Source organism: Podarcis pityusensis (assembly GCF_964106645.2).
Source record: "Podarcis pityusensis genome assembly, chromosome: 12".
Classification (NCBI taxonomy): Eukaryota; Metazoa; Chordata; class Lepidosauria; order Squamata; family Lacertidae; genus Podarcis; species Podarcis pityusensis.
The window spans coordinates 21130069-21150112 of NC_138037.1; the positions used below are offsets into that span (position 1 = coordinate 21130069).

General features: G+C 45.7%; 1 protein-coding gene and 1 long non-coding RNA gene across 11 annotated transcripts in view; one reads left to right on the forward strand and one right to left on the reverse strand.

Moving 5' to 3' along the window:
- Positions 1 to 5764: 5764 nt before the first annotated feature.
- LOC308459320 lies at positions 5765 to 7298 on the reverse strand. The gene is made up of 2 exons (XR_013977999.1): positions 7203 to 7298; positions 5765 to 6747 (listed from the first exon to the last, which is right to left on the reverse strand). It is a non-coding gene; the product is annotated as an uncharacterized lncRNA (long non-coding RNA).
- Positions 7299 to 8982: 1684 nt separating this feature from the next.
- Positions 8983 to 20044, forward strand: part of ABI1 (abl interactor 1) — a 97726-nt gene continuing 86664 nt past the window's right edge. For 2 of the 10 annotated variants that reach the window (XM_080974465.1, XM_080974468.1), the window contains exon 1: positions 8983 to 9259. In XM_080974465.1, the coding sequence (XP_080830591.1) occupies positions 9143 to 9259 (117 nt within the window). In that variant the 5' untranslated portion in view covers positions 8983 to 9142. The remainder of the gene's footprint in view (positions 9260 to 20044) is intronic. The other 8 variants (XM_080974471.1, XM_080974472.1, XM_080974470.1 and 5 more) reach the window with 6 other exon arrangements.

Consider the following 20044-nt stretch of genomic DNA (forward strand, 5'->3'; position numbering starts at 1 on the left):
ACCTTATGCAGGAGAAGTGGACGTCAGTCCCCATATGTTAAAAACAGCGGGATGTGTAGGGGAACAGAGAAGAAAGTGGCAGAAAGAGTGGGGAAGGCAGTGAAAAGAGTGACCCTCCATAGGGCACATAAAACACAGGAGGAGGGCGCGGCCAGAGTGATGCCTCTCCATAGAGTGTATGACCCTCCGGCCCCCACGGGACCTAACGGGGTGGTGCCCAATAGAACTTATACAGTTCAACATGTCCCCTTCTCTAGTGCAGATGTTTGTAATTGGAAGAACCAAAACCCTTCATTTGAAGAAAACCCTGCCAAAATCATTAAGCTGTTTGAGGGAATTTTTTTTAAAACATACAACCCCACTTTTTATGATGTGCAATATTTGATGGATGCCCTGCTAGCTACAGAGGAGGATAGGCGAATTCATGCTGAAGCCCGAGCACACATGAGAGCGCAGGGGGCAGGAGATCAAGCTGTTGCAACAGGATATCCTGAAACTACACTGAATTGGGATTATCAGACCATTGAAGGGCAAAATACCCTCACCACTTATCGCCAGAATGTCTTAAATGGCATGAGGAGGGCAGCCAGAAAACCCACCAACTTTGTGAAGGCCAGAGAAATAGTGCAAGGAACAGAGGAGGCCCCTGGAGCCTACTTAAAGAAGCTGAAGGAAGCCTACCGCCAGTATATCCATGCCCCTATCATAAAAACTGCCTTTGTAGCCCAAGCAGCGCCCGATATTTGCCGAAAAATCCAGATGGGCCACACCCTGAAATGGATGTTAGAAAATAGCCCAAACCACTTATAATCAGAGAGAGGAAGAGGCCCAGAAGAAAAAAGGAGAAGTACCAGGCAAAGAAGTTGATGGCCCTGAAGACGGGAGGTCCACCGTTAGAAGAAGAAGAGGAGGGCGAGGCTGCTTAGGAAAGAGTCAGCGTGCCATCTGCCGAAAGGCACCTATTTCCTCTCCCAGGCTAAAATGAGGAAATGTCAGATGCTACTACATCCGCGTTAGAAATTCCAAGTCACCACAACCCTCAACCCAGCTGCCCTATTACCGGTAGGAGTAGGTGAGGAGCCCACGCATGATTGCATTGAAGTAATGGATGAGGTGTATTCTAGCAGGCCTGACCTTAAAGATGAAGCAGACCCCCAGTGGCCATCATGGTTTATGGATGGAAGCAGCTTCATTGAGGCTGGACACCGGAAGGCAGGTTATGCAGTGGTAGCCCTGGAAGACCAGGTGATCGAAGCAAAGTCACTCCCGCCTGGAACATCGGCCCAGCTGGCAGAGCTAACTGCGCTTACCAGAGCCCTGAGCCTGGCAAAGGGACAGAAGATAAACATTTATACAGATTCTAAGTATGCATTCCTGACTTTACATGCCCATGGAGCCTTATGGAAAGAAAGAGGTTTGCTTACCTCCAGAGGAAGCCAGGTGGCCCACCCACAAGCCTTGTTGAACCTTCTGGATGCTGTATGGGAGCCCGAGGCAGTGGCAGTTATCCATTGTTATGGACACAAGACTGGACCAGGAGAAGTGGCCAGAGGAAACCGATTGGCAGACAGAGTGGCCAAGGAAGCAGCCCAAGAACTGGCCCCCGCCTCGGTTATTGGAGCACTGGTCCCAGAAGAAATTTTAAGCACCACTGACAAGCCAGCTTATACGAAGCAGGAAAGGGACACTGCAGACGCTCAGGAGCTGACATTGTCCAAAGAAGGATGGTACCTTACCCCTGATGACAGGATATGGATTCCAGAGTCCCTTTCTCGGCAGGTTACTCAGAGATACCATGATTCAACCCACATAGGACCAGATGCTACAACCAAGCAGCTGGAGAAATGCTTCTATATAGCCCACCTCTACCAACTGGCAGCCCAGGTTTCCAGGAAATGCCTGCTATGTCAAAAGAATAATCCCAGAGCCGGACCACTGGCTCCCCCAGGGATTCAGCACAGTGGAACTGCACCTATGGAAGATCTTGTCGTGGACTTTACTGAATTACCCCGTTGTGGACTACACCGCTACCTGCTGGTGGCAGTGTGCACCTACACCGGATGGGCCGAAGCATGGCCAACAAAGACTGAAAAGGCATTTGAAGTAACCAGGTGCCTGCTTAGGGAAATCATCCCTCGCTATGGATTGCCAAGGTCCATAGGATCTGACAATGGACCAGCATTTGTTCATGCAGTCCTACAGGGACTGGCAAAAGCGCTCCGGATCAACTGGAAGCTGCATACTGCTTATAGACCCCAGAGTTCTGGAAAGGTAGAGAGAATGAACAGGACTCTAAAGAATCAGCTGTCCAAGCTGACGCAGGAAACCGGGTCTAATTGGGTGACCATGTTGCCCTTGGCATTACTCAGGGTCCGCAGTCTCCCGTCAAAGCGAACCCACCTGTCACCCTTTGAAATTGTGCTTGGGAGACCGGTCCCATATGTCAGAATGTTGTCCCCACATGCTGGTCAGGATATGCAATTGAATAATTAAGTCCAGATATTCTTCCGAGTTTTCTTTTGTCTCGACAGGTGGACCCAGGCTCGCAACCCTGTGTGTTGGCTGCATCAGTTCGAGCCAGGTGATGAAGTGTGGGTAAACGATTGGGCACGGACGCAGCTACAACCGTGCTGGAACCTTATACCGTCCTGCTCTCCACACCCACCGCCGTGAAATTCGCCGGCATCACCCCTTGGGTCCACCACACCAGAGTGACCACTATAGATTGAACTGTGCAGTTAAATCCTGATTAACCCCTTCGGCTGACCATCTCCAGACCCTCCGCTGATGACCGCTCTGCTGATATCACACCGGAAGCTGATATCTCAACACACAGCTGAAGAAATGGATGGGAGGGACGCCCGCGGGCAGCGTCCCCAACGTGAAAACCCGTGCCGGGACTGATCCAGGAAGTCCACCAGGACATTTAATACTTTCATAAGGACTTTCTCTTTTCCTTTTTTTTCTGTTATATTCTGTATTGATTTGCTCTATGCCCCACAGCCCTGACCCTACCGAGCCATACCGCCCTTACTGGCCTGCTGGCCTCTGCTACGACTGGTTCGTCTCGCCGGTGGTAAGAGATGGCGTGCTCATTGACTACTGGAAACGGGTTTGATGAGGTTACTATACCAACCTCATCTGATGGACCAGGTTCTAATCTTAATCCAGGCGTTAGATGGGACGGAACCTATCTTAATGCAAGTATTGCAGGGGTGGGAGCCTTAACCAGGTGTGCATTGAAATTGCTAAACAAGTGCCAGTAAGAATTGCCACCCCAGGATTTCAGCTTCCATATGCTCTGGTCAGTAGGGAGGCAGCACAAGAGTTCAATCCACCCAACAGGGTTGGTAGGAAAGTTGACCCACATAGTGGGAGCATCAGCTCACCGATAGGCTCTCACCCTTGAGGAAGTTCACCACAATGTTAAATCTCTCCAATTGTTGGCTGTGTATGCACATGCCACCTTATGCTAAATGGCCAGGTTTGATGCTACATGGAATTCCCATTGGTAACATCTTCAACATAGAGAGGAGTTTGTGTGCTAGTTCATTTTCATTGCTGTATGTTTATCCCAGATAATAATGTCAGCATTTCGGCCACAATTGACCACATGGAAACAATGATAGCTGAAAACCCGCTAAAAACTACAGAAGGTGATCCATGGAATTGGTTATATTCTTGGTTGCCCGATGGTGGATGGATGGGGAGGATATTTACTATGGTGATAGGCCCAATAATGCTTCTATTGCTTTTTTGCTTTTGTATTCCCTGCTTGATGCAATGCTTGCAGAATATGATGGGAAAGATGATGTCTCGCATGATGGGACCTCGCGTGATTGCTGTAATGAGAGAATATAGACCCCTACCCCAGAACGAATCTAAGTAATAGATTGTTCAAAAGAAGAGGAGGGAGTAAAGGGAGATGGGAAAAGGTTTCTCTCAATATTTTCTGTGCTTAGAACTTTGTACCTAAGAAAGGTTGCTCTCAAATACTATCTGCAGTAAATTCCTGTGCTAATCCTGTGCTAATCTTACTTCTGCAAATTTTGGCCAGACAGTTAGCACACCGCCAGTGACTGCTTGCAAAATTTGGCTGACAGGTCAAAAGTTCGTTTCCTGCCTAGCCAGCTAGCAAGAAACCGCTGCTGTTAGCAATAACTAACCAGACCTACTAAATTTGGCTGGCGGGTCAAAAGTGCAGATTTAACCAGGCCTGCTAAAGAGGCCCCTTTTCCTGTCTTATGCTTACTAATGCAAAGATGAGAAAAGACACGTGTACGAAGGAAAGGGGAGGAATGTGTTTAGCAAGCAATATAGATGTGCCATGTAAGGGAATAATTTGAGAAGGTATGGGAGGGAGGAGAGTGCTCAGAGAGTATAAGAAAGTTTGCTGAAGTGTCTTGCTTTACAGCCAGTATATTTTCAGGAGCTATCCAGCTGGTTGTCTCTGTGTACAGATATTGTCTCTGTGCACAGATTTCAATAAACTTTTTCTCCAAAGAAGATTTTGCTTTCCTGGTACTTTTGTTCCCTCCAAGGTCCGGGGATGGCGTGGCTGATGGATCCCTAGGTAAATAAGGCTTCACAATTTGTATTATTAGGGGAAGAGACTGATTCTTCATTTATTATGAACTCTAACTGGAGGACCCACTGAAACATGGATATCTTTATTATTCTAGTAACATTCAGCTAAATTCCCTCTATCTTGAGTGAAAATATAAAGCATTGAGAACTCCCATTTAACCCCCCCTGTAAATTTCTCTAGTATTCTTTTTGTGTTCTGCACAGATCAAATCTTACTGATCTGTGACAGTAAGAAATTAATTAGTTCAGTTGCAGGTATCAACACACCTTTCAATTACTGCTGTGTTTTCCAGACTTTATATTTCAGTGGCAGTAATTCAGGAGCACACCAAAGTTTGTGGTTTCAACTGTCAAGCAAAGTAGGGTGTAGCTATAGACAGTACCTGTGCTTAGGCTTCATGAGTGCCTATATCTAGCAGGGCTGCCAACCTTTCCATTAGTCCCCACAGTGGTGCTTTTAACTGCGGCACAATCGGGGCAGAGGAAGGGGGGGTGGGGGTGGTTCGCCCCAGGTGTCACCACTGAGGGGGGTGACAAAATGCCAGGCGGCACTCAACGCGGGGCCTGCAGTGCGCCCGAGCCACGCGTCTCTCCTGGGAGTGACGCAGTGGCTTGGGTGCCCGCAGGCTCCACACTGCCCCAAACGGTCCGCCCGTGGCCTCCCCCTCAGCTGTAGGGTGGCTGAGTTGGAGGAGGCAGGCAGACTCCTTGGAGGCCCCGCAGAACTTCCTGCCCCCTGGCTGGCCCCTCCCCTCCCAATGAAGCTTTCTACAATTTGGAAGCAAGCATCATAATTGCTAATCCCAACCACCCTTAAAATGCAAAGCTGCATGGTCCAGCCAAAAGTTGTCAATTTTGGGCTGCATCCGCTGTTACTCATCATCAGAGCAGACCCACTGTAATGAATAATGGACACAAGTAAATTAGGTCCATTCATTTCAATGGGTCTACTTTGAGCAGAACATAGCTGGATACAACTTCTTATTTGTATCTCTAAAATTCCACTGGTTTTACATTCTGAGTGGCCGAATGTTCCCCTACCCTGGGTCAGCATTAAGGGTCAGCACTACTGGGCAGCTGGTAAGGTGCACACTGCCAAAATCTGTACCTACCTTATCCACCTAGTTGTCACACTTCCCGAAACAATACGTGAACAGAAACAGTCATGGTTCCAAAGTCACACTTGTCTGAATTTTGTAATGCAGTTTTCCAATATATAAGTGCATCTATTAGTGAAAATAACATGCAGACTGTACTAGATAAAAAAATTCCTTCCAGTAGCACCTTAGAGATATCTGAAGAAGTGTGCATGCACACAAAAGCACATACCAGTGACAAACTTAGTTGGTCTCTAAGGTGCTACTGGAAGGAATTTTTTTATTTTGTTTTGTCTACAGTAGACCAACACGGCTACCTACCTGTAACTAGACTGTACTACAGTAGGAGAAATAGCTTTGCAAAAATGCGTATAGTAGGAAAAATTGCAAACAAACGTTAGGAGAATTTTGCATTAAAATGCTGCTGGATTTTTATTAGAACTTCCCTCCCCCGCCCCCAAAAAGATACAAACCAAGGCTGATGTGAAAATGTGGAAAACCAAACTTAAGATCAGAAAAATGTGAATCTGAAGGAAGTAAGGTTGTTCACCCATCCCTAAAGTAGGTGCTGTGGCACCTACCAGCTACAATTTGAAATGATATTCCTGGTTTTAGGACTGCCACGTTTAAGGAGGGTACATTGAGCTCTATGTTACACATTATTATCATCTTTGCAGTTGGCACTAATTGGCATTCTTGCTAGTGACTTCTGCAGGAAAAGAAGCAGCAGCAGAGGATTCTGGGACTGCCTTGAAACGGAATGTCCTGTCACAATCCCTTTGATGTTCTTTCCATATGAAAATCAATCAGCATGAAGCCATAAGCAAAGCAGATGGTGAGGTTTCATAATCAAGGCTTCCATCCTAAAATTCATTTGTGCCAGCTATGGAGAAGGGAGATGCTTTGCTATAAAGTCCTATAATGATGTGAGTGTCAGAATCCTCAGTGCTTTCCTCTTTCACGAAGATAACATTTTACATATTCGTACTATTATTTCTGCCCTTCTCACATACTAGCCTTCTGCAGTACATCCACAGTGTCTTTCAGGTGATCCACGGTGTGTCTGTAATAAATATTCATATTGATTATTTAACTGCATTTCTATTGATTCTTTTATCTTTATATTGCATTTTATTGTATTACAGTTTGAATTCTATGGAATTTAGATTGCAATACAATGACACCCACTATAAAAAATAAAAGTAGCAATAGAAATACAATTAAAAATCACACAGCATCTAGCCCAGTGCATTACAATTGCTACAAGCAGTAGCAAAATTGTGACCTGCCAAGACTCTCAGCAATTTTCAAGTGGCTGGGGGCGGGGCGAGCCTGGAAACCACTGCAGAGATCATATACATACATGTATATAGCTGTTTCATAAAATTTGTACACTGTTTGATTGTAAAAAATAATAATAACAGAGTGGTTTACAAAAGATAAACCAGTAAAAGCAAGAAAAAATTACAATTCTACTTTTAAACTTACATGTTAAACTACTAAACAGACTAAAATTACCTCAACTTCCTAAGCATATGAGTAGGCTTGTCTGAACAGGAATGTCACCGAAAAGAGTATACAGTGGTACCTCGGGTTACATACGTTTCAGGTTATACACTCCGCTAACTCAGAAATAGTGCTTCAGGTTAAGAGCTTTGCTTCAGGATAAGAACAGAAATTGGGCTCCGGCGGCGCGGCAGCAGCAGGAGGCCCTATTAGCTAAAGTGGTGCTTCAGGTTAAGAACGGTTTCAGGTTAAGTACGGACCTCCGGAACAAATTAAGTACCTAACCTGAGGTACCACTGTAGTGAAGGCACCTGCTTGATTTCAATAGGCAGGGAGTTCCAAAGTGTGGGTGTTGCCACACCAAACAACCAAGTTTGCACAAACGTAGAGCCGATATTATGTGGCACCTATAGTAGTGCCAACTGCTGATCAAAGTGGTTGACTGGGCACCTATCTCATAGGTCCCAAATATTTTTATTTAGCTGTACTCCCATCTCTGTTGCAGAATGAGATGTCCTGAAAGCCCACTGATGTCAGGAGGCTTATGCCCATCAAATTCTCTATGAATTGCAACTATGGCTGCATAGTCCTGCCCAACCCGCTTGTGTACTGTGGAAACTTCACTTTTGGAGGTTTGGGTGGGTGCACCTGGCTGTCTACATCATACACATTGCTGTTCCCCCCCCCCCCCCTGTAATCATAAGGACTAAAGGTAAAGGGACCCCTGACCATTAGGTCCAGTCATGGACGACTCTGGGGTTGCGGCGCTCATCTCGCTTTACTGGCCAAGGGAGCTGGCGTACAGTTTCCGGGTCATGTGGCCAGCATGACTAAGCCACTTCTGGCGAACCAGAGCAGCGCACGGAAACGCCATTTACCTTTCCGCTGGAGCGTTACCTATTTATCTACTTGCACTTTGACGTGCTTTTGAACTGCTAGGTTGGCAGGAGCTGGGACCAAGCAACAGGCGCTCACCCTGTCGCGGGGATTCGAAGCGCCGACCTTCTGATTGGCAAGTCCTAGGCTCTGTGGTTTAACCCACAGCGCCACCTGTGTCCCAATCATATATATATATCTTCTCTATATAGAATCATCATTATTCTTATTTATTAAATTTGTGTATCTCTTTTCATCCGTAGATCTCCGGGCGGTTCACAACAGAATCACAGAGTCGGAAGAGACCCAGAGGGTCATCTAGCCCAACCCCCCCTGCACTGCAGGCACCACAGCTAAAGAATTCCTGACGGGTGTCCAGTTTGTGGGGGGATGGGGCTGGAGGCTAATATTTATATTTTGCTAGGCTTGGGGGGTGGGGAAACCACAGTATTTCCGGCACGCGCATGTCAGCACTCAAAGCTTTCTGCCTCTCAAGGGCAGCTTAAATCGGTTAGAGCGCGGTGCTGATAATGCCGAGGTTTGCAGGTTCAATCCCCGCACGGGACAGCTGCGTATTCCTGCACTGCAGCGGGTTGGACTGGATGACCCTCAGGATCCATTCCAAGTCACTCTCCCATCCCTGGGAAACCCTGCCGGGTTCGCCCGCGCGGATCCCAGGGAAACGAAGCCACTGCCAGAGCGCAAGGAGATGACGGCGGCCGCGTCCTATTACTAATATAGACCGAGCAAAGCGGGAAAGAGGAAGGGAGGGAGGCACGAAAGAGCCGTAACTACATCTCCCGGCGTGCCTTGCGGTCGCCTTTTCCTGCGGGGCGGGGGGGGAGGGGGACGGCGGCTGAGAAGGAAGGCGGGCGAAAAAGGAGGCAGGCGAGGGACGGGCGAGAGCGAGAGCGGCTCGGTGTGGGTGGGAGGCGGGGGGAAGCGAAGTCTCTGTGGCGAGAGCGAGGCGAGGAGAAGGAGGAGGAATCCCACAATACCAGGCGGGCTGGCTGGAGAGCTTGCGGAGCTCCCGCTGTCTCTTTAATGCAAGAGGAAGCGATGCGGAGGGGTGGAAAATGGCAGAGCTGCAGATGTTACTAGAGGAGGAAATCCCTTCTGGCAAGCGGGCTTTGCTCGAGAGCTACCAGAACCTCACCAGGGTCGCCGACTACTGCGAGAACAACTACATCCAGGTAGGCAGGAGGGAAGGCAGCGCCGGCGGGGAGACCTCGCTTGCTTTTCCGGGGGGGGGGGGCGGCGGAGGGGGAAGCCAGTCGCCTCCCTTCGCCTTCACGGCAGGGGGAAGAGGGGGGGGAGGACCTCCCCTAGACACACACACACACACACACACACACACACACACACACTCGCACACACTCGCTCTCTTGCACACACACAAACACGCACACAGGCACACAGGAAGTGGGCAAGGGCTGTTGTGAAGGGGAGAGAAGCACCCAGCCCAGACACTGGGCAAGCCTCTCCGGGCACATTGTAGCGCCCAGCCCAGGCTGCGAGACATGGTGTCGCCCTCTTCTCCCCTCCACCCCGACCCTCCCCCAGTCCAATCCCTCGGCGTTTCCCTTTAAACTTTTGAACCAAACGAGGGCTTCCTCTCTTCCACCCACCCAGCTCCACCTCGGGGCTGTGTTTCCCTTGAAGCGCCTGGGGTGGGGTGGGGGGGGGTTAATGGACGGTGGCTATCCCGTCTGCTCCGATCTGAGGGTGTGTCTGTAAGGGTATCTTCTTCTACAGCCCTCCCTGTGTTTCTGTGAACGTCTGGAGGCAGCAGTGGCTGGCTGGGTGGGGGAGAAATGGTTCATGGGTTTAGCAAGAGCCCTGCCTGTTTACCTTCAGACTGCTTCCCCTCATATATATATATCTTCTTCTTCTTCTTCTCTCTCTCTCTCTCTCTCTCTCTCTGCCTCTCTCCATTAGTTTCCCTTTGGGGTTCTGATCATATCTCAATTTGTATGTGTTTGTGTGTAGTTTAAAAGCCATTGAGAAAACTGGAAGTAGAAAGAGAGAGTATATTACATCAGACTTCTCTCAGGGTTTTTTTTTCTGAGGGGTGGCAGCGGTGTGGTGTGAGGGTTATGCCTCCCCCCCCCCCACTTCAAATATGTCGAAATGAATGCAGCGAAATGACTTTTGAAGTGAGACTTGTTTGGCTTGTTTACTGTAGTAATGTGAAATCCTGAATTTGTGAAAGAAGGGAAGGGAGGTGGGGGTGGCGAAAAACCACCCCTGTCTCACGCTTGTGTATGCATGCGCACGCCGCACACACTTATAAATTACTTCATGTAATTTAATAATGCAAGCGAATTCTCTGTGGACACTGTTTATTTAATATTTGGTGTGTAATTCATACCGAGTCCAAATGAATTGTGTTCCTGGCATGGTGCTAGATTGCTGAAACGATAAATTTCTGAGAGAAGGGAGCTGCAGGTATGCAGCCAGGAAAAGTAAAGCATTGTTTTTTTAAAAGGATACACTGGTTCTCCTCAAAATGGGCTGACCTGTTTATTTCATATAATTAATACATTCTGGAGTGAAATATTTAGGCTCCATGAAAGAGAACCTGTGTCTAAGGCCCCCATCTGCACTACTTCAAACCACTTTAAACAGGTATGGTTTCTCCCAGACAATTTTGGGAACTGTTAGGAGGACCCTTATTCCCCTCCCAGAACTGCAGTTTCCAATGTTCCCTAGGGAAAGGGATTGACTATTAAACTACACTGAGAAATGTAACACTGTGAGGGGAATGGGGGTCTCCTAACAATTCTCAGCACCCTTAACAAAATACAGGTCTCATGATTCTTTGCAGGAAGCCATGCCTGTTTAAAGTGGCTTGATACTGCTTTTAAATACATAGTTCTGATGGGGCCTTTACGTTACTCAGGAAAAGAATCTTATTTGTTACTCCTTTTTCCAGTCTGTCTACTAGCCTTGCGTATGTGTGCGTGCTTCAAATGCATTTCTACCCGTCTAAATGATCTTTGTAACTTCTAAAGGGCTTAAACAGCACAATCCTTTGTGTGTGTCTACTTGGGAGTGCGCCCCACTAAGTTGAATGGCAGTCCTACGCTAGGTGCTCATAGGTTTGCAGCCACTGTCCCCACTGATTATTTTCACACATTTCTGTGGGGATAATATTTAGGAAAAGGCTACAGCAACTTCACTATTTTAAAAAAATCTAGATAAAAGTACTGTGGAACCTGTTGCATGCTGCATATGTTTGCCTGGCTACAATCTAGGCTTCACGCTGCTTCGTCCCAAGGACCTTTCCTTAGGCTTGCCTCCAGCATTAACTACCCTTCCTAGCTTCTGCATGCAAAGTTATGTGGTGATAAGTATATTCAGTGGTACCTCTGGATGCGAATGGGATCTGTTACGGAGCCCCGTTCGCATTCAGAAGTGAACGCAACCCACGTCCACGTGTCTGTGCATGCGTGGGTCGCGATTCGCCGCTTCTGCGCATGCGCGTGACGTCATTTTGACTGCACATGTGCGAGCGACGAAACCCGGAAGTAACACGCTCAGTTACTTCCTGGTTGCTGCAGCGCACAACCCGAAAATACTTATCCCGAAGCTACTTCAACCCGAGGTATGACTGTACAGTAGATTTCTCTCCCTCTCATACCCATTTTTTATTATTATTATGGCATGCACTGAATTTGGGAGTGGTTTGGTATCGCTATCTGAATGTTCTCCATGTTGCCTTTACTTGGAATATTTCTCTGCATCCAAGTAACATTTTTCATTGAAAAGTTAAGGCCCAAATTAGTTGTGACTATGGCAGATCTATGTGCTTAAACACTTACCTCCCCCATTCGCGCAGAATGAAGGGTGTTGGGGATTCATGTTTGAGCAGCAAATGGAGTACGTGGATGAGTGCAGAACCTATGCCTGCCTGCCTCATCACAGTTTGTCCTCCTGTGGTGTTTTTCTCCTCAGCTGAACTCTAGTAGCAATGTGTGCTTGGCTAGAAGAAAAGTGTCTGTAGAGACAGGCTGTGGGGTAGGGTGGGAGGAGGAATCTGCTTTGAATGGATTTAGAAACACAATTGGCAGTTCTGACCCAATCAAGCTTTGGACCACCTCTTTGCAACAAGTAACCACTTATACCCAAGCTGCTTGTGCATTGTCAGTTTTCTAAAAAGCCTAAGTATATATAAAATTATATACAGAAGCATGTATATAATATGTGTGTTTTTATGCAGTTGCATATAACAGTGTACTTTAGGAAGCCTGGAGTGCATAAAATATTAAATGCATGATATTTTAAAGCACAAAATAAAAAACCCCACTCTTCTTACTGATCAAGGAGTGGGATGAGAGTTGGAAAAGAAACAGTGTGCAGATAAGCTCAATATTAAGATTTTTGGAAAATTTCTTTTCTACCTGTGGGAAATAAGCAGGAAGTCATTCTGTAATCGTGCACTGTTTTTATGAAAAAGGAATCCACCTTTCTAGATTTTTGGGTCAGATCTATGCTTAAACGCATCAATCTGCTGTCATCAGTAGTTGAAAAAAATCAAATGTGAGTTTATTAATTAAATGCTCTTTCTCCCTTAATGTGACCAAACTTTCTGCTTCCCCCACATCACCACCTGGTGTCAAGTGAGGATAGGCAGCAAAGTATTTTCTGCTTCCCACTGAGTCTTCAATATTTTGTTCTTTAGATACAGGAAAAACATGGACTAGCCGTGTTTTAGAGGCTGTACACTATGTGATATATTCTAAAAGGAAGTTCTGACTCTCGAGTGGCTTCAGATGTTACTCATCAGGGCTGCCAGCTTGGTGTTTGTGTTCGCCCACCCCCAAAAATAAAAAATCAGCTTGTGGCACTTGTTGGTAACATCTAAAGGGGAACTTCAGTAGGAAACTCTGCATCTGACATACTACAAGGATCAAGTGACTGAGCCTATAGTGGGAATGTCCCGGATCACTTCTGCTGTGACTTCACTGGGTTCTAAGTAAAATCCTATTTCTTGGCCTCTTCTACCCCCTTCCCAAACCCTCCACCCCCGGTAATATGGGGATAATATTAACCTACCTTCCATGTCTGTTGTAAAGACATGGAAGGCTTACGAAAAGTGCTATTAGTATTGATAGAAGTGGGGAAATGCATTTTGAATATAATTCCTGTTGTTCTGTCCTGTGCAGTTGTGGTAGGAGGGGCTATAGTCTTAGTCAATTTATTTATATACCACATTTCCCACAAATATATTATTTATTTGGATATCTAATTGGCTCTAGTGCATATCGTGCCAAGGTCTTGGCAATGCACCAACGCTAATTGGGCCCTTCACTCATGATTCAAATTGCGCTCAAAGCAGTTTGCATAAAAAGGGAAAACAAAACTTAGAGTAGGTCACCTTGCCTCAGATAGTTAAGCATTAGTTCCAAGCAAGAAAGATGCTAGACTCTCTGGTCAAGCTACACAGTGACATACAGATACATGGCTGGTGTTCCATTCTGCAGCTAACAGACTTTTTGCAATGATGCTCTGAATCTTCTATAACTAAGCATGACTCTCCTGAGGAAGAGCTCACAATGCATTGGGACTCTTGGGATAGCTATTGCTTTGCACCATTTGTCGCCCCCCCCCCCCTTTCTGTTGCTTCTATAAATCCTCAGGAGACCACAATTCTTGCATTAGGTTTCATAACTTCTAACGAATCCATCAACTAAAAGCTTGGGGAGCACTTATTTCATGCTGCTGATGTGCCTGCCATATGACCTTAGCATGGATCTCTCTCAGGATTGCTTGGAATTTGCTGCACATTTTTTCCACTTTAGTTTAACTTGGGTCTAATTTAGGATGTGTGGGAATCCTAGAGGGGTACGGCTGTGTCAGCAATAGGCCTTGAGGGCAAACCATCCTTGCAAATGTACCCACATTTGTAATATTATATGAACCTTCATAGTGGTTTCCCCCATAATTCCCCATAAAAGCTGTCTTCCTCTTCGTTTACCAAGTAAGATGTAGCCTGAATATGATTTGGCATGTTGTTCCTGTTTAGACCACACTGGCGTTTACACATGAAGTGCTTGAGGAGAACAGGTTTTACGTCTTGGCACTGCCAGCAGCTAAAAGTTTGACCTGCCTTTTCACAACCGTAAGAGTTAAGCAGTTTCCTTGCCCCCCGCCCCTTCCACCTCCTGCTTCAGAGTTTTCTTGCTCCACCCAAAGAAAGCTGCTGATACAAATGCTTGAAAAAGGCGAGGTTGCTTTTGGTTTTACTCATGGGAAATATGACACATACTGTGGTGTTGTAACTGCAGCACATGTTTTGACCTGTTGGTTGGTGTTTGTGTATGTGTTTGTGTGTCATTCTTGTTGTGGCAAACCTGTCCAGCACTGTGCTTTTTTCAAATACAGTAGCTTGTAAATACATTTACCCCAGTGTGGATAAGTTCCCCCCCCCCAAAAAAAATTGTAACTAGCATTCGCTCATATAAGCTCACATAACCTGCTTTTAAAACAGAAGTGAATGTCAACAGCTGGGGGTGAATGAGGGGTGAAAAGGTATTTCCCCATGCTAAGGTGTAGAAGGAAGAACTTGTGGGGTTTTTTTTTAGGTTAATACCTAATTTTTCTGCTTTTATGTGGATTTAGCCCAATTCAGTATAAAGTGATAAACAAGTTGATAATACTGATTTGATTTTTAGTGTAAGACAGAGTTATACCAGCAGTTGTACAAAGCCATCTGCTCTGCAGTTGGACTAGTGTAGAGATTACTTTTCTAGGGGATTGAATTTGCTAGTAGTGTCAATGTCTATGGCCCTGCTGCCCCAGGATTAGAGAATGTAACACACAGGGCAATGTAGGGCTATGTGTGTGTGTGCGCGCCTGTGTGCATACAAGCTGGAGGCTGGGAAAGAAATCTCTGCAGTTGGTGTTTGCATCGGATTCAAACTGAGTTTCCAGTGCTTGTTGAATTGCACGTTCTTGTCCCAACTTCCTTCCCTGTGGAAAGCAAGTCGTAGCAGCTCAAGATGCATGACTAAAAAAAAAGGAGGCATGAGGGAGATGCATAGTTAAAGAATACAGTGGTGCCTCGGGTTACATATGCTTCAGGTTACATACGCTTCAGGTTACAGACTCCGCTAACCCAGAAATAGTGCTTCAGGTTAAGAACTTTGCTTCAGGATGAGAACAGAAATCGTGCTCCGGCGGTGCAGCAGCAGGAGGCCCCATTAGCTAAAGTGGTGCTTCAGGTTAAGAACAGTTTCAGGTTAAGAACAGACCTCCAGAACGAATTAAGTACTTAACCCGAGGTACCACTGTAGATGTGTTTGCTTAATTTTTTTGAAAAATGCTTTGCTCCCACTTCACTTTAAAAAACCACACCCAGTATACCTACAAGAACGAAAGCAACAACCATAACATGTGCTTTAGTGGTTAGACTGTTTGGGTTTGTATCGGGGAGGTCCACAGTTGAATCCTTGCACGTCAGTGGAGTTCACTGGGCGATCCTAGTTCTACTTCTTGGCTTAATCTACCAAAAGAATTTCCACGTATGAAAGCTTAAAGCAGGGATGAGGTCCTGTGGGCCTCCAGCAGCCTTAGCAAGCATGACCAGCGGTCAGGGATGTTCGGAGTTGTAGCCTCAACAACATCTGGAGAGCTGTAATTTCCTTTCCCTGCCTTGGAGCTCTCAAAATCACGACACGTCTTTAAGAGAAAGAAAGTGCGGAGTGCATCCTATAGAAAGGGACTGGCTTGTCTTCTGTCGCCACCTCCATACTGCTGAGCGGATATGGAACAGGTTTTGTCTCTCAACTGTCTCTTGATCAGAGCACATGCGGATCTTCTGGCGACGCCTAACCTTGAAAGAGCCATTTGACATCTTGCTTTTCTGTGTGTGTGCTTGGACAAGTGTGGCTTAAACCAGGCTGCCAGTTCTCATTGTGAAAGTCCAAATTTAATCACTGTAAAAGACAAAGGGCTACTACGTCCAAATCTTCTGGATTTGAATCCTATTTCTGTCTTCCTCCGACTGCCGAAGCTGTAGCTGCCAATATTGTATTGTACTGGAAAGTAAGCTTCTGGCTACCATGTGCAGTGACGCAAGCAGCAGCAGCCAAACAGAATTCTAGATAGTAGCCTCCCCAAGCCCTCTGGGTCAGATAAGCCTTCTAGGTAATCAGCACTTTATCTGAGAGGAATGAAAAGGGGACGATGGTGGAAGAGACTTGAAAGGAGCCAGTGAGGTTCAAAGCATGGAGGAAATTAAAAGTGTGTGTCAGCTGCTGGATGCAGAGAAGGCATGAGGAATATAAATAAAAGGAAGCTAATGCAAATACTGCGGGGATTTTAGGATTTGACTAATGGGGGGAAGATCGCACAGCTGAATTATTGCAAATCTGTCTTTAAAATTTCCAAATCTTGTTTTGTAGGCTTCACTGCTGCGAAAAAAGAGAGAGAGATAAAAACATGTCTAGATGAAATGGAGTGAGGTAATTTATTTTATAACCAGGCTGCTTTAGAATAGAGAACCTTAGCTGCTACTTCTGTGATGGACATAGATAGAGAGAAGTGGGTGTCTTGATCAGTTTTTCTACACTGCCCAGCCTGATATTCAGTCAGACCATTTGACCATCTTACTCAATATCATCCATGCTGTCTTGCAGTGGCTCTCCAGGGTTTCAGACAAGTAGATCTCCCAGCCCTACATGGAAATGCTGGGGAATGAATTTGTGACCTTCTTTATGCTCCTTTTTGCTTGTGATATATATATATATATACTGTTGTATGGATTATTACCATATTGGCCTGAATATAAGCATCACTTTCCCCCCAAATTCCCACTGTGAAAAGTTAAAGTGCAGCTTATATTCACGACCTTATGGTATGCAGCCAGGAGCGCGGGGCAGACAGCTGATTTTGTGGAGTGCTCTGGGTGGAAGCTGGACCCGTATAAGTATGTGTAGCACTCAGTGGATTTTCTGTATAATAAGGTGGTGCTTGTGTGTCATTATGTAGCTGCAAAATAGTGTCCAGAAACTGAGCCGCTTGTGTGGACTTGTTCTAGGCTCAAGGTTGATGGTAGATGATATTCCATCTGTGAGCAGAATATCGGGGAATTCGGGGAATTCCTGTCTCTTAAAATACAAGTCACAATTCATCATTTTGGTCCTCGATTTTTTTAGACATGGCTAAACAGCATAGCCATTTAATTATATTAATCAGATTGGTGGCGAATTACAATTCTATGACGATGACTTGGTTTGCATAGCAGTTTTCAGTTGAGTATTGTCTCACCTGGCTGCAGGAGATTGGGTAATATGTTGGATCCTCCTGCAACAAGTCTCATTAAGAGCTAATTAATATCAGTATAAGTAAAGACTTAAGGAAGCATTTGCCATTTCTTTCTCTCTCTCTCTCTCTCTCTCTCTCTCTCTCTCTCATGCTGGGCAGATGCATTATTTGCTTCAGTGTTTGTAGTTTGCCTAAGGAAAATCTACTAATTAGATCAAATGTAAACTTAGGGTCATATTCAATTCTAGTTTCAGTCGGGTTAGAATAATGTGACACTTGTAGACAGATCAACCTCAGTACATGAATGACTGCTGTTATTGGTAATACTACTTTAAAACTTGTGAATCCCTGACTCGTATGGGATGTGTATGTTCATGAATGGGGTATAGGTTTATCCAGGCCACTGTATAAATAATGAACATTAGAATTTGGGGGATGGGGCAACAACTTCCAGCCTTTTTCTCACATTTTATGAGGGTGTACAGTACTATCCTCTTACAGTTGGCTCCATGCTTTTAAAAGAAGCATGTATGGCTAGACCATCTTGGAGGGTATCACTGAATAAATATTATGTTTGCAGTGACTATGAATGAAGGTTTGAAAGGCAGGGTAAAAATGTTTTAAACAAATCAGGTGTGGGGCGTGCCTGGTCTGGCTGTGCGAGTTCCTCACACGGAACTCACTTGCGCAGCAATTCTTTGCAGAACTCCCTGCCTGTGTACCATGGGTGGGGAGCTGAAGGCAAGCCTGCTGAACAGTAGTGCTTCAAAGCACAGCACAGGGCTCTTTGCAAGCCCTGCCTGGTGCTTGAAAGTCATTGCTGTCCCCTTATGAAGTCATATGATTGAGAAAAAGGTGGTTCCACCTACCTGTCAAATTTGGCCTGCAGGGATAGGCGGATATAAAGATGTAACCCGCCAGGTCTAAAAGGCTTCCCATCAACTGCTGGTATTGGAGGAGTAGGTCCCTAAGCTATTTGGGACCTGAACCATCATCAAGGCCTTTAAAAGGCATCGTTCTAGGCACTTTGAACTGTGCCTAGAAGCAAATTTGTTATCTGTATAGCCCTTGCAGAACAGGTATTATGTAATCTGATAAGGGAGTGACTGCCAGCATCCTTGCTTCTACCTGTACTGTTGCTTTAAAAACATGGCTTGGGCTTGGGATCAGGCCAAGACCAATCTAGCCCAACACTCGGTGCTCTAAGGGAATCTGGTTATTGCCCATAGACTATCTTCTGCTGACCCATGATGTAAGAGATGTAGAGAATATGTAAGGGAATACTATGTTAGCGTAGAAGTCTTGGCTTTTTTGGTACGCATTCTTGTAGGTAACTCTTTACCAATTTCCCCCGGCAGCATTAAAAACGCTTCACTTTTGAATCCTACACATTAATTTCATGGGGGGGGGGAGCCCTTTCGTGGGTCAGGTCTCCTTGGACTGTGTGCAGCAGTATGGAAGGGACTGTAGTGCACTAGTGAGCAAGAGACTTCAAAAGATAGTAAAATTTTAATCTAAGCCTACATTCAGTAGATTTCCTTTCTAACAACAAATCAACGTTTGTGTTTAGTATGACTCGAGATCTTTCCTCCTTCGGTATCAATGACTGTTTTATCGCTAGTTTGAAAGAGAGCAGTTCATTAAGGGTACATCTGTGACAGTTCATTTTCAAATGAGCTGTCTGTGAAAAATGAGTGCAGTCGGCATCTCATCCCTTATCCTATCATAGATGATCCCTGGTTTGAAACACACACACAAATTCCTTCCAGCAGCACCTTAGAGACCAACTAAGCTTGTTATTGGTATGAGCTTTCATGCACATGCACACTTCTTCTGGTTTTTTTGGCCAGGGTATGGGGGGCTCCATTGTCTCCCCTTCACCCAAAAAATGACTTGCCTTCTTCCTGTGATTTTGGAGTTGTTTTTCCTTTAAGTTAGATCTAGTTCTCTCTGCATGGAGAAGGGTGTTCATTTTCTTATGGGTCCCCATTGCTGACTGGCAACCAAGGGAGGGGTGAAGGAAAGCCATGCCAAGCTGATTAGGTTTGGCTAAAGCATTAATCAGAGTCTAACTTTGAAGGCATCACTGGGCATCTGCACTGGCTATCTGTACTCTAGTGGCAGCAATGTGATAACCTTGTTGGACTCTTCCCTTCATCATAATCCACAATGGCTGGGGCTGATAGAAACTGTAGTCCAACAGCATTTGGAGGACTACAGGTTCCCTGTTCCTGTTCTGCATGCTTGACTCCTGTACCTACCATGGCGATGAAGGGCTCCATAGTTGTGTTTGCATTCCAAACTTTAAAAACTCTCATGACAGATGAACTCCCAAGGTCTGTTTATAGTTTAGTGGCAGTTAGAAAACTTGATGTGTTCTGAAGTTGGTGCAAGCTCTGCAAACAATCCTCTAGCTAATTCACAAAGTGATGCATCATCTTCCATTATTCCTAGGCACTTCCTCATGTTTTATGGTCTTAAATTATTCACATCCTTTAAATAAAATCTCCCAAAGTTTATTCCATCTAGAGTTTCAGCAGAGGTTAAAGAGTTGGTGATAAAAATGTGTGCGTAAGCGTGCCACAAAGGAGTGTAGGTTGTTGCAAATGAGTGAGGGTTGAAATGCAAAGGGAGCCCTGCCATGAGGCAAGGTGAGGTGGCCATCTTGAATGAGAGACTTGGGTGCTGTGAAGACTGGCAGGCTGGGG